Source organism: Neophocaena asiaeorientalis, unplaced genomic scaffold (assembly GCF_003031525.2).
Source record: "Neophocaena asiaeorientalis asiaeorientalis breed wild unplaced genomic scaffold, Neophocaena_asiaeorientalis_V1.1 scaffold203, whole genome shotgun sequence".
Classification (NCBI taxonomy): domain Eukaryota; kingdom Metazoa; phylum Chordata; class Mammalia; order Artiodactyla; family Phocoenidae; genus Neophocaena; species Neophocaena asiaeorientalis.
Window position 1 is genome coordinate 1,018,464 of NW_020172776.1, and position 13,829 is coordinate 1,032,292.

At 47.6% G+C, this 13,829-nt stretch overlaps 1 protein-coding gene across 4 annotated transcripts in view; it reads left to right on the plus strand.

Annotated features, from left to right (window-relative positions):
• Positions 1 to 10,659, plus strand: part of TRAF3IP2 (TRAF3 interacting protein 2) — a 41,465-nt gene extending 30,806 nt beyond the window's left edge. The window contains exons 6-10 of one of the 4 annotated variants that reach the window (XM_024740922.1): positions 2,576 to 2,644; positions 3,723 to 3,839; positions 7,559 to 7,633; positions 9,563 to 9,619; positions 10,063 to 10,115. In XM_024740922.1, the coding sequence (XP_024596690.1) occupies positions 2,576 to 2,644; positions 3,723 to 3,839; positions 7,559 to 7,633; positions 9,563 to 9,589 (288 nt within the window). In that variant the 3' untranslated portion in view covers positions 9,590 to 9,619; positions 10,063 to 10,115. Of the gene's footprint in view, positions 1 to 2,575; positions 2,645 to 3,722; positions 3,840 to 7,558; positions 9,620 to 10,062 lie in introns of all 4 variants that reach the window. The other 3 variants (XR_003002691.1, XM_024740920.1, XM_024740921.1) reach the window with 3 other exon arrangements.
• The last annotated feature ends 3,170 nt before the right edge of the window (positions 10,660 to 13,829 follow it).

Below are 13,829 nucleotides of genomic sequence, written 5' to 3' on the forward strand. Positions count from 1 at the left end.
TGGCAACCATGATATAAAATCAAATTACAAGACATAAGGTCAACATTTCAGAAAAGATCTTACTTTGGGTCCTTTCCAAATAAGCATACTGATTGTCTCTGGAGAAGAGGACAGGTTTTTGTGACCTTAACAATCAGGGGCTGCTTAGGCCAAGTTTAAATTTGTCCTTGATCCTTATCACTCTGAAGCCTGTGGTAGAATCCCATAGCCCCATCCTGGACAGCTCAGTTACTATATTGATACATCAAGATCCCCTTAGTGGAGAAAAATAAACTTAATGGGTAATTTAATAAAGGGACAATTTTCAAAGTTCTAGGTGAGTTTTAGGGAATCCACAGGGAATAAATAGTTCAATATCCCAGGACTAGCAAAAGCAGGAGGTCTAAAGAGGCAAGGGAACAGTGACGCCTGCAACCTAAAGGGGGTGCTGTATTGGCTTGCCAGGGCTGCCACAGAATACCACAGGTGGGGGAGCTTAAACAACAGACGGTTATTTCCCCACAGTTGTGGAGGCTAGTAGTGTAAGATCAAGGTGTCAGCAGGGTTGCTTTCATTCTGAGGTGTTTTCCTTGGATTGTAGATGGCCATCTTCTCCCTGTGTCTTCACCTGGTCTTTCCTCTGGTCTTTCTTTATAATCTCCTCTTATAAGGACACCAGTCATATTGGATCAGGGCCCACCCATAAGACCCCGTTTTACTTTAATCACCTTTTCAAAGGCCCAATCTCCAAATACAGTCACAGTCTGAGGCACTGGGGGTTAAGACATATGTTGAGACATATGAATTTGGAGGGACGCGATTCAGCTCATAATAGTGGCTGGGTGGAAAAGTTGGCCTGACAGGAGCTGTGGATTTTAGTAGAGATCTGGAGAGACTAATGGAAGATCTCCAGCACATTGTGCCACCCAGAATGTCCACGTCCATAGCGAGGAAGGATTTAGGTGCTGGGGTAATAATAAGAATGACCATTTATTGAGTACTTACTTCATGTCTGGCATTTTGATATGCCTTTTCCACACTAACTCATTTTAATCCTCACAGCCACCCTAGGAAGCAGGTTTATTAACCACATATTACAAATGAAAATATTAAGACTTAGAGAGTTTCGGGAATGTTTCCCAAGTCACGCAAGTGGGAAGGGCAGGAGCCAAGAGGAAAGCCAAGCTGCCTGTCTCTTCCCAGCCCTGACATCACATTGCTTGTCTCTCGTAGAACAGAAATGGATAATTGGTACAACCTCGGAGAGCTGCAGAAGCTCTCTCAAGATTACCTAATGTAGTCACTGGCCATTGGACATTTTAAAGCAGGAATCGTCCAAACCAAAAGGAAAGCCGTTCCATTTTTGATGTTCCATCAGTTAAAAAGAAGGACATTCTGAACTCATATTTGTACTATATGTATCTGAGTTTGGTGTACACAAGGCAGGATCTTGTTCCATAGGAAGCTTAGAGCCAGGTTGAAGAGATAAGGCAGACATCAATAAGACATTCAGTAAATGAAAGAATGCTATAATAATGTGTTCATTGTCCAGCACCACCAGTGGTCACAAAGGGGTAGAGTTCATTAAGGTGAGGAGAAGGAAGTCAGTGTGTGAGGAGGATCCACAGAGCAGGGGGGCTTGCACTGTGCTTTAGGGTGCAGGGGACACCAGTGTGGGGAGTAAAGTAGACAGGACATGCGTGGAAAAGAGAGGTAAGCCTGGCTCATGGGGGGCACAGAAGCTTGCTGCGTGGCTGGGATTTGACTTGATGGGCCCTAAATGGTGGCATAACATGTAGGACCATTGATCTGGGAGCAGTGTGACTGAATCAAATAACCCCTGTTCAAGGACACTCTCCTTGTATTACCCGTTTCCGTATATAATCCCTCTTCCAATCATGAGCACCTGTGCGCAAACACACCACTCTCTGGCTGCAGAGCAAGGCTGAGCCCAAGAAAGGCCTTCTTATTTAGTCTTCTGTAAAACAGAAAATAACTGGTTTTTCTCCCCTTCGCAGGCTTGATATTTAATACCAGTTTTTTCAAGGCCCAGGAGTTCTACTACTTGACTTTCATCATAAACCTTTTCCCCAGCATCTCAGTAATTGTTTTTGTGACTGTTTCTTGGACTTGTTTCAAGTTTCATGCAATCCTTTTGAAACATATAGATCGAAACTGGACATAATACCATAATAATGACCTGGCTAATGCAAGCAAAGGACCATATCGTATCTCAGTACACGCATACTACGCATCCATTAAAATGCTCCAGAATCATGTTTGCCTTCCAAATTACAGACATATATATATGTGTGTGTATGTTGCTGGCTTACGTGCACCTGGTGGTCTACTATGTCTCTCAGATTTTTAAAACATAATTACAAATACTAAATACTCAAATGCCTACTAATCTTGAAATAGGAAACATTTTAAGAAAATTGTATCTTGATTTTTACATTTACCGGCTCCTCCTTGCAAAAAGCATTAGTGACTTTTTCAGTCTTAAATATATATGGCCTCTTGTGCTGCTTTCTCTTGCTTTGCATCTAGACAGAGCTTCTCATTAAGAGTCACTTTCCACATCTTTTTCTTGTAGATTGACATATTTGAGGATAGAATCCGAGGCATTGATATCATTAAGTGGATGGAACGCTACCTTAGGGATGTAAGTACATTCCAAAATTCTGAACTTTTTTCTTGTGAGTAAGACAATTAGCTTGGGGAGTTATTTTATCAAAGAAGCACTGGCATACCCACCAAGGGCAAAGCAGACAAAGTCCCAACAAAGCTTCCCTTGTTGGCAGCCGTGCAAAGACTTGGAAAGGAAGGATGGGGTCACCCTCCTGGACATGCACAGGCAGGAAGTAACTGTCGAACCAGACACAGGTGGTTGATAACAATCAGAGCAAACAATTTTTTGACCAGAATAGGAAAGGAGGAAATGAAGGCGAGGAGTGCGGAGGGAGCGGCAGAATTCAATTGAATCTGAGGCCACCCCAAATGTTTTGTGGGATCAGGCTGAAGAGGTTTCCAGGGCAGCCTCACAGGCCGTGCAGCACATTGCCCACAGCCCCCCAGCCCCCGACGCCCCCTCACAGCCTTGTGATTTGTTTTCCACTGACAGAATCTATACCGACCACTGGGACACTTTGTGCTTTAACAAGATAGAAATTGATTGCTGCCATCCTGTCCGTGTCGGCCGCCTCTTTCGGAGGGAGCGGTGGGGGACAGTCTCAGCAGGCTGGGGTTTTGAGGCTTTTCCTTTTGTCTGCAGCCTGATGTTTGCTTTGTGCTGAAGGGTCTGCTCCTCGGCAAGCAGGGCAGTCAAGGGTGCACTAACTGACAGCTTAGATCCTGCTGCCCGAGGGAGGGGGTTTTCATCGCTGTCGTTGCAGACCCATTTTGCCACAATGCAGAGTCACTTAGTGATTCCGGTTTTCATTAGACGTTTATTAGCGATGGTTGTAGAAATCGGTGGGCAGAACCGTGTCCATCTAGGAGAGCCGGAGCCATTCGCTCTTGGTGTTTGAAGGGAGCTGGGGAGGGAGACAGGGGAGGAGGGGAGGCGGGAGTCTGCCTGGGCTGGGGCCATGCCTTTTGCTTTCTGCGGATGGAGGCCGGCCCTCCATCCTGCAGTGTATCAGAGAAGGCTCACAGTCCTGCTGGCCGGTTTCCAGCCTGCCTTCACCAAATGGACCACGCTCCACACTTCCATAAACATACTTTCTCCCTCTCATTAACAGAAGACAGTGATGATAATTGTAGCAATCAGCCCCAAATACAAACAGGATGTGGAAGGTGCTGAGTCGCAGCTGGACGAGGATGAGCATGGCTTACATACTAAGTACATTCATCGAATGGTGAGTGAGGAAACCAGCACCTCGCCGGCCCTGGGCCCTCGGAGTCGGGCACTTTCTTCTGTGAAGGCCTGTCCTTCACCAGAGACCAGCCGGCTGATGGGTGAAGAACCCCCGCAGGAGAGGCGGGTGTTGGTTCTCGCTCTGCCTACCTTCGGGACCTGGGGCAAGTCCCCACACCTCTGGGACTCAGTGTACCTCTCAGTAACAGGGAGATTAATGTGTGATCTCTAAGTTCCAAGATTCTGGAAAGCAGTGCTTTGCTGGCTTGGTTGTTTATCAACAAATGTGAAACCTGGGGGTTGCGGTGGGGTGGGGGGAGACAGGGCCGTGAGGGGAGTGGGCTCCTGCATCTGTGTCCTGTTCTGTCCCCTGCCTTTTCAGAGAGCCAGAGTAGCGCAGCCAAAAGGACACCGCCTGTTGTGTCAAAGAGACTGTTCAAATCTAGCTCCCTCCTGCACAGGCTGTGTGACCGCCGGCCAAAGGCTTAAACCTCTTTGTGCCTCCATGTGCCTATTCAGAAAATGGGTCACTAACACCGTGTTATTGTGAAGATTGGATGAAATAATATCTGTGGAGCATATGGCACAGATCAGATGCTCTGTCAAGGGAAGGGATGGTTCTAGCTCATGATATATGAGCAACACCTGAACTATGGGGGCCTGGTCAAACTAAAACCAGGGGGAGACATTTATAGGAAGTTCGACTTAGCATCTGACAGAACATTCTGGCTGAAAGTATCACCAGCTTTGGAACTGGCTGTGTTATATAGGGCAAGCAGCCTCCCTGCTTTTCATGACCGTATAGAGCCTGTGGAGGCGGTGCCTGTTTGACTAGGATGCTGGGCTAGACTTGTGACTGTCACACTCTCCTGTAGAGTCCCTTTATGCCCATATGTGCTGGGGGCCCTGGGCCTCCCACCCCACCCAGAGCTGTCTGCATTTCTCAGGCTGGTTTACCAAGGATTCTGAGACTTAAAAAGGCTTGAAACTCACTGGTCTAGAACTTGTGAGCTCCATTTCAGCTCGAGCATTCCACACGGGGGGAAGGCACCTGGAATGGGCATAAAAGGTCACTGATTAAGACAGGAAGATGGGGCAGGAAGCAGACATGGCCCAGATGGAATAAGTAAGCAGCACCAGGCAGGAGGCAGTCAGGCGGTCAGGGACATGCAGCTTCACCTCAGGGGAGGCGGACTGAAATCCAGGTCTGTCCTGTGGGTCGGGAGTACCGGAAAAAGGCAGGCTGGCTGGGTGGGTGTTCCCCATCTGGGTCTTCAGAGTCTCTGGCTCCTCTTCTACCAAGTGCCGACCACTTACTTGAGCTCAGAACCAACGTAAAGCAAAAGCCGAGGCAAGGTAGGGAGGTCAGAGAGTGAGGCCAAGGAGTCAGGAGATAAGTATCCCTCCTATTCCATCGTTACCCAGCCTGGCAGACCCTGGTGGGGCCCAGGAAAGCCACCCTTTCTGCCCTAAAAGGTCATGGCTGGCTCTGGGTGCTGCTACCCCTCGGCTGTCTGCATGGCCTCGAAGCACTCGTGTCTAGGAACTGCCAGTCCTGGAGCCGACAGCTCTTGTGTGTGAAGGGCTCCAGGTCCTGTCAAGCTCTGCTGGTGTGTGGTGACGCCAGGCAGTAATGGGCAGCTGGACCTCAGGGCTTTTCTGACGGTGCCCAACCATGAACCGGATTGTCCCCAAAACTTGGTTTCTTGGGGCAACGATGTCTCGGGCCCTTCCTCATCACTGGAGGGGTCGAAGAGGCCAGCTGCAGAAGTGCCTTCCTGCCCACCTGGCTGGCTTGCTGGTCCCCTCCAAGCAGCAGGAAACTCCAGGACAGAGGGAGCGAGGAGGTACCCATGAGTAACTGCATCATAGAGCCAACGGCTCCCAGAAGGCCCATCTCTGGAAACATAAGAGATGATAAAAACGCACCACCGCCGGGGTAGCCTAGTGGACAAGCAAAATTGTACAGTATGCAGTGTCCTGGAAGTCAGGGACTAAATTCAGTTCTTCACTTTTAACTTACAGGCCCTACACCCTTCCTCTCACTTGTTTGTGCTCGTGTGGTTGGTGCTTTTAGTTGCACCTCACTCGGGTCATTTTAAAATATGCCTTTGGTGTCGTCTTCTGATTTTTAATGTGAGATGGCACTGAGAAAACACCTCATGGAAGATTTGTGTGTGTTGTGACTGTGTGTGTGTGTGTGTGTGTGTGTGTGTGTGTGTGTGTGTGTGTGAGTGTAAGAGTGAGTGTTTATGAGGCTGTTTCTATGGTGATTTCAGTCATCACCACTGTCACTTTCTTCTCTGTTCTGTTTTTATTCCCATGCATGGTGAAGACTTCTCAGTTACAAAAATCAGTTGGAAGATGACATAGTTGGGAACACATAATTCCTCATCTCCTTTGTCATCAGATGACTGAAAGCTTTGTGCTGGTTACAGGATTTGAAAGGCTCTAACTCCTCTCACGTTGAAAATTCTGGTTTTGATAGAGTTCTTGGCAGCTAAATCTTGCAGGGCCACCACAGTGTCAGAGCAAATTGGAAGTGGTGTGGGAAACCTAAAGCTTGGCAGACGGAGCTTTCCTCACTGACCTCCTAGCCTCACCTCCCTCGGCCTCCCTCGGCCTCCCTTGCCCTCCTGTGCTCTGGCCTCAACGCATCACTAGCTGGCCCCAACCCCACAAACATTTCTTCACACCTCCAGACATTTGCTCATGCTGTTTCCTCTGCTGAGAATGTTCTTCCCCTCCCCCCCATTTTCCCTGTCTGACCAAATTCCTATTTTCTTTTAGTATCCAAATGACAACTCCCTTGTAACTCCTTCAAACCACTGGTGTAGAAAAGGTTGGCCCCCACTGGGCTTCCACAGTGATTTGTTCATACCTTTCACACTGCACTGTGGTCGGTAGTTTTCCTTCCTGCCTGCTCATTAAACTGCTGGCTTTGTGAGGATAGGAATTATATCCATGGTGTCTGGTAAACTGGTTCTCAAATACTCTCACATGGCCGATTTCAACCTACCAATATGAAGTCACTGAACACAGAATTGGGAAGAGATGCACACGAGTGGCTTCTGTGAACTGCTATGAGGCAACTCAGCACACCCTGTAAAGTATCCTAGTCCTTGAAACCCCAAGTCCAGCACAGAGCATGACTTTTTTTTTTTTTTAATCTCAAATAGGTCTTTTATTTTTTACATATTTTAAAAATATTTGACAAGTGGTTTTCAATAACAGTAACAATAGTTCCTTTATTTTCCTAGATTTTCTCGTTCTCTTAGGTGTTTTATTTTCTTACGTATTTTATTTGGAGAAGGGGTCCTTACCAGACTGTCAAAGGGACCCATGGCATGAGAAGATAAAGTGAGTGTCTTTAGAAGACTGGGGAGAGACAGAAGCTATTGTTAAAGATATGCACAAGATGGAGAGTCCAGTGTGAGCATGACCCGGGCACTGGGGTGCGGGGCCTGCCTTCACAGCATGGGGGAGAAGGTGGTGGTGCCGGCCGGGCCCCCTGACCACAGAGCATGACTTTCAATAGGCCTTCGATACATGACCGATGAATGAGCAAATGGCATACATGTGTGATGGAGAGTTTGAAGTTATGAGTGTGTGGCACTGAAGGAAATCAGAATAAGAATCCCGTGCGGGCTTGCATGATCGTGAGTACCATTGACTCATCCTCATTCCTGAAATTAATCCTTCAAGTGTGTTCTCTTCCAGATGCAGATTGAGTTCATAAAACAAGGAAGTATGAATTTCAGATTCATCCCTGTGCTCTTCCCAAATGCTAAGAAGGTAAACAAACAAATGGTTTGTTTGTCATCTGGGATTTTAAATGGAAAAGCTTGTCAGCCCTTTATCCATCCTTCGAGATAGCAGTGTTGCCAGAAAGATCAACAGGTTGTAGCACTCAGTTGAGTAGCATGAATCGGGAAGGTTTCAGAGCTTTACCTGATAGACCATCCTAATTGTTCAAGCAGCCACCACACACAAAGAAGTAGTTTGTGTTGTAACTCATGAGACAAAAAGAGACTGTTCATCTGATACTTCGTATCTCTTGCACATGAAAGTCGAGATGTGTGCACTTTTTGCAGGCTGTTCCACGGAAATGTTTGGTTGCACATAGTTCAGCTCTCAAAGCTGTAGAATATGGGAATTAAACCTACACAGTTACTGAAGGGAACTTTGCTGTGGGTCATATGAGGGTTTTTTTCACTGGAAGGGCAGGCCAGCAGATTTGGAGAACGGGGGCAAAAACATCTGAGGTCCCACGCCAGGCTTGGAGAAGCGAAGGCAACAGTGTAGTAAACATCTTGGGAGCCACACCACGGCACCCTGAGCTCAGGCCCAGCCCCACCCTGGAGGATCCCTAGATGTCAGGACTGCACTGAGACTTCTGCCCTGGGCGAGGGAGGGTTCCATTTATGGGAACGGGACCCCTGGGGTTGCGCAGTTCACAGCCTGCCAACGGTGTGCTTTCCATCCCTCGCCCAGGCTCTGACTGCTCTCACTGCAACCTGTCCTTCCTGGTCTCCCTGTGTCCGCTTTGACCCTGTACAAGCCATCCCCTGTGCTGCCATCAAAGAAGAACATCCGAAATGTAGATCTGATCTGTCTCTGTCCAGCTTAGAAATTCTGTGGTGGTTTCCTACTGACTACAAGATCACATCGGTCTTCCTTAGTGTGGCGAGCTTGGCCCTTCAGAAGAGGGCTGTGCCGCCTGCCTGGCCTTCCCTCTCACCACCGTGCGCACAGATGACACTACGCCCTGGGCACGGTGGCCTGTTTCAGCTTGCCCTCACACACGCCCCACTCTTTCATGTTTCTGTGCCTTTGTACTTGTGCTCCCACTGCTCTGCCGTGCCCTTCCTTGGTTGTGTGTCCGGCGAACTCTTGCTTATCCCCGTAGCACCCAATCCCTCTAGCCTCTCCTCCCCTGTGCCGATGTACTGAATAGTCCCTCTCTTGAGAGCTCCTAATTATTGTACCTTGAGTCAGTGGTGCGTGGCTGGGGCTGTTGGCAGTAATTGTTTAGAATTACTGGAGCGTTATGGTGATAGAAAAAAGCAGACCAGCTTTTAGTTGGTTTTGTTAATGTTTTTTAAACTTCTTCAAATAGTCCCCTTGTTTACCCGCTCTCAGGGCAGACTACACCCCCGCCCCCTCCGCTGCCCCGGCCACTTGGCATGTTATGGCCTAGAAAATAGTTACATTTTGACTCCATCATAAGACTATGAACTCCTCAAGGCAGTAATTGTGTCTTTTTCATTTGGGCATCATCAATACCCAGCATGGTGCCTGACCTACAGCAGGTGCTCCGTCTAAGCTCATCCTGTAATCCCCAAAGGAGTCCTATCTACTCAGTGAAAAATCTCTGAGGCCCTATCTGATACAGCCCCCTCTACTTCCAAAACCCCTCCCCTACTCTCTTTCATTCATGCTTCTCTGGCCGCACTGGCAAACATGCTTCCACCACAGGGCCTTTGCACTGGCTCTCCTAGTTGCCTGGACCCAGACATCCACAAAGCTTGCTCACTGCTCTGTCACGTCTTTGCTTGTTTTCTCAGTAACACCTCTCCCTCACACCCTATTTAAAACTGCAAATCTTTCATCCCTGCCCAGCACTCGCTACCCCTTTTCTCTGTTTTATTTTTCTCCACAGCCTGCATTACCGTTGAACCCACTATATATTTTACTTATTCATTGTCTTTCTTTCCCCAACAGAATGTCCACTCCCCGAGGGCACTCTGAAACTGCACCCTCACGATCCCTGGCTTACAGGTTCTGCTTTTGCCTGATAACTGGGATCTGGTGGGCTGCTTCTGTGAGCCAGCCCTGTCGCTGGAGTGAAAGGATAATGAATTAGATTAAGCCCAAAGCCTTGGCACCCTTCTGCCGAAGCCACAGAGGAGTTCACATCACTCTGCATGACTTCCGTCCTACCCCTTTTATGGGATCGTGGTGAAAAGCACACTGAGATGCAAAGGGCAGGTAGCCTGGGAGACTGAAGGAAGATGCTGGACACGTGTGCTTTCCATAACAAGCTACACAGCTTGCACCCAGAGCCATTTCACACTCGAACCCCTTCCGAAAGCAAAACAGTACAACTCCCAGAAGAATTTAGTAGGAGACGCCCATGAGGGAAAAATTGGGAACTGAATCTGGGATCTAGAGTCCGGGTTTTTCTCTAACGGCTTTTGCTTCTGCCACTCTCTCTCCCCTAGGAGCATGTACCCACCTGGCTTCAGAACACTCACGTCTACAGCTGGCCGAAGAATAAAAAAAACATCCTCCTGCGGCTGCTCAGAGAGGAGGAGTATGTGGCCCCCCCCCGAGGGCCTCTGCCCACACTTCAGGTGGTTCCCCTGTGACTCCCTCCATCCCCAGATCTGGGGGCCATGCCACGTTTGGGCCCCTGTTCTGACGAGCGCTCTTCTGGCTGAGGCTGCGTGGCAGCATTCAGGGCTGTTGTTTTCAGTCCCTCCCTGAGGGGCCCTCCCACCCCAGAAAACCTGTTCTGCAGGGTCCTCTTCCTCCCGGCCACCCCAGACCTCAAAGGACCTTGTCTTTGAAACAGAGGCCATGGATGCTCTGCATTCCCTTCGTCTTAAGCCCACTGCAGGCTCCTCCCAAGCGTGTGACGTGTCCAGAATGGGCTCTCAGTACTTAGCAAGTAGACAGTACAAGTGACATTGCGATAAATGTCAGCGACCACACTCTCCCATCACTCTGGGCTACTTTTCCGAGTTAGCCAGATGCTGTGTGTCTTTAGACCACACTGATTCATGTACAAATAATAAAATATTTACTCTTTTGTAAAATTGTGTTTCACTTATCTCAGAGGACATAGATATATATTAATTTATCTAGGCAGGTGCTTCCAGGGACATCAATAAAGCTGCTTAAATAGAATATTAGACAAATGTAACAGACTACTTTGTATTAAAGGATTAAGGCCAGAGAGTTAAACAATCCCTTTTAACTTAATCTTGAAAGCTTTATTCCTGCAGTGAATTTTTTGAACAAAACAACTTTGTACCATACACAACCATGATTCTAAGTAAAATCATAGTTCTTAGGAAGATGAGTACTTATCAACTATAAATAAGAATCCTTGCTGATGAATTGCAAAGAACACTAGTTTTCTTTACATTATAACCTAGATGTCTACTGGGTACAGTGAATGTCTTTGTTTATTTTTGTTTTTTTGCGATACGCGGGCCTCTCCCTGTTGTGGCCTCTCCCGTTGCGGAGCACAGGCTCCAGACGCGCAGGCTCAGTGGCCATGGCTCACGGGCCCAGCCGCTCCGCGGCATGTGGGATCTTCCCGGACAGGGGCACGAACCCGCGTCCCCTGCATCGGCAGGCAGACCCTCAACCACTGCGCCACCAGGGAAGCCCAATGTCTTTGTTTTTAAAACTAGGAAGAGAAAAGAAAAGCTAGTATACTCGAAGTCCTCATTTGTAGGACTTTATGACGAGTACCTTTAGTGTCATAGCATTTGGGACCTGGTAAAACTGACGTGCTTGTTTAGTTAACTCAAAGTGCCTGGAAAACACCCCAGACACAAACATCAAGGCTTCCTCCTCTCTTTTTATTGTCTTTTTCGGAGGTGATACCATCATTAAAGATTCTACACAGAGTTGTACAAAAGTGGCATCAGCAATGATTACTCTGAAATGTTTCTAGTTTGTGGAGGTTTAATAATGTGATGTTATTACCCCTTCCTCACTTCGGAGGCCTGTCCTGAGCCCTCAGCCACTATTCCTCCCCGAGGTGAATGATGAGGGAAGTTACCCTGGTCCTCATGCATTCATCTGCGGGTTTGCAGGGGATGGAAGTGGCCTAGGGCTGACTCAGTAAAAATAACCTCTTAGCCTCAAAGCTTTATTCAGACCTAAACTGATGTTAGGGGTGACGTGTGCAGAGTGCAAGGCTAGAGTCTTGTCTGATATTTAGTGACTAACTGAAAACTTACAACGTGATTTTTAATTTCAGTGACTGGTTTCAGAATATCTGCCTGGTTAGTTCAATGTCTGTATTATTCAAAGGCATCTCAGTTCATGGCTACAATCGAAGTATTAGACTAGCTCTTTCTCAGCTCAGTGCCCCCCAGAATTGTTGTTGATACCGTTTTTCTTTGCTTCCTGTTAAACAAATCACCTGTTTAAAGACTGAGCTCTTCTCGGAGCCGTGTCTGCGAGGGAGGCAGGCCCTCCGTTTCGAACATTCCAGACCCTGTTTCATGATGTTTTGCCAGGAGCCTTCTCGACCTCAGTCACTTCATCAGCCACCTCAGCCACTTTGCCAAATGCCCCATTGTCACCATCACCTTTGCCAAATGAATTGCAAAGTCCTGTGACCACTGGGAAATGATCCAGAAAGAGTCTCTCAAAACACACGATCTTTCTGTTTCTTCTTAATGAACCAAGAAGAATCAATGAGACCCACCTCCTAGTGGCAAATGAAAGAGAAGGAAAGTTAGACTGTGGGAAAATGCCACAAAGAAGAAATGCCTCTCACCCTGAAGAATTATGCAATATTTTTCAAGGTATATCGTTCTGTAAGGGCCCACAAACCAAATAAACCACCACCAAAATGAGAAAGGATGAATGAACTCACCAACGAAAATTTAATTCCCATATCATTTATTTCTGCCAGGGAATCTTCAGTCTGGAAAGGACCCTAGAAATCACGCACCTCTGCAGTTTTGTTTCAGGCATGAGAAAAGTGAGATGCAGAGCACCCGTGGCTCTGCTAAGCTCACCCTTGGGCTAGAACACCCTGGCTTCCAGTCTACAGACATTTATTCGGTGAACCTAGAAAACTTTCTGGGTTTTGATGGTAGATTTATTCAACAAATGACCCAGTATCTCCTGGAGGTAAACTGAGCCTCATGAACATAGGAGAAGGCTGAGGGAAGATGCACCTCTGTCCTCTGGTGGCTGGAGGATTAAACGATCATGTTGCAACTTGTTCTGTGGGAAATTCTTTGGGGGGTTAATTATTGCTGTACGGAGGGTGACTTTTCTTGAAGTAGTTTTGGCATGTTTATTTTATCCTGCTATTCTATGAAACCAAGGCACAATTGAAAAGATCTTGACACCTTCCAGAAGCTTACAGACAAAACCCACCAGTAGATCGATTTCTTTTCGTTGTATCTGGCCAATCTCCAAAACAACAACAATGAAAAGGCTTTTATTTTTCAATACTGTGATAGTCATCTTTCCCTCTCCTTTTCTGTTTTTTCTCCCTCCCTCTCCTAATTCTACACGGGTGGTACTCGTTGGAGTAATACTTAGCTGTTTGGAACACCTGCATTACCCTTCATGAGAAATGTGTGGGTCTGGCTAACTCTCCTTTGGGTGGAGGGAAGCTGCAAGAAGGGAGACACATCAACAACACAGAGGAGCCTCGCTCATTCAATACAGCTGGCACTGGGGAGGCCTGGTGCCCAGGCAGGACAGCATGTTCCTAACTTCATACTGATTTGTTCCATTTTCTATTGCAAAAGGCTTTCAGATAGAATCACTGGTGGGAGGCTTTCGCAGACCCTGGGCAGTCACGTGCTGCGCACCCACCCACGTGAGCTACAGCCCCTCCATCTGTGATGGTGCATTTGCTCCCAAATCTTTAGCCTGAAGCCAAGCAGGTGGGACCTGTAAGAGGAACACTATAGTGTAGTTCTCTATTTAACTGCCCAAGAAGCTTCTGAGTCTGGGGTTAGGTCACGCTTACTGGGGTGTGTAGGAAGTGATAGTTGAGCCTTTGCTGAACAATGAAAGTCTTGGAGGAGCGAAGTGTACCTGGGCAAAGGTGACCATGTTCTGGACCTACCTGCTCTTTTCTAGAAACGCTTGTACGGAAGGAGTAATTGCAGCCCCCAGATCTCCCAGGACTCACTCGGTAAACTAAGACCAGGAGGGCACACACTTCTTGTCCCTGGCCTGACCTCCTTTGCTCCCTTCACCAGGAAGGTGCTGACGGTAG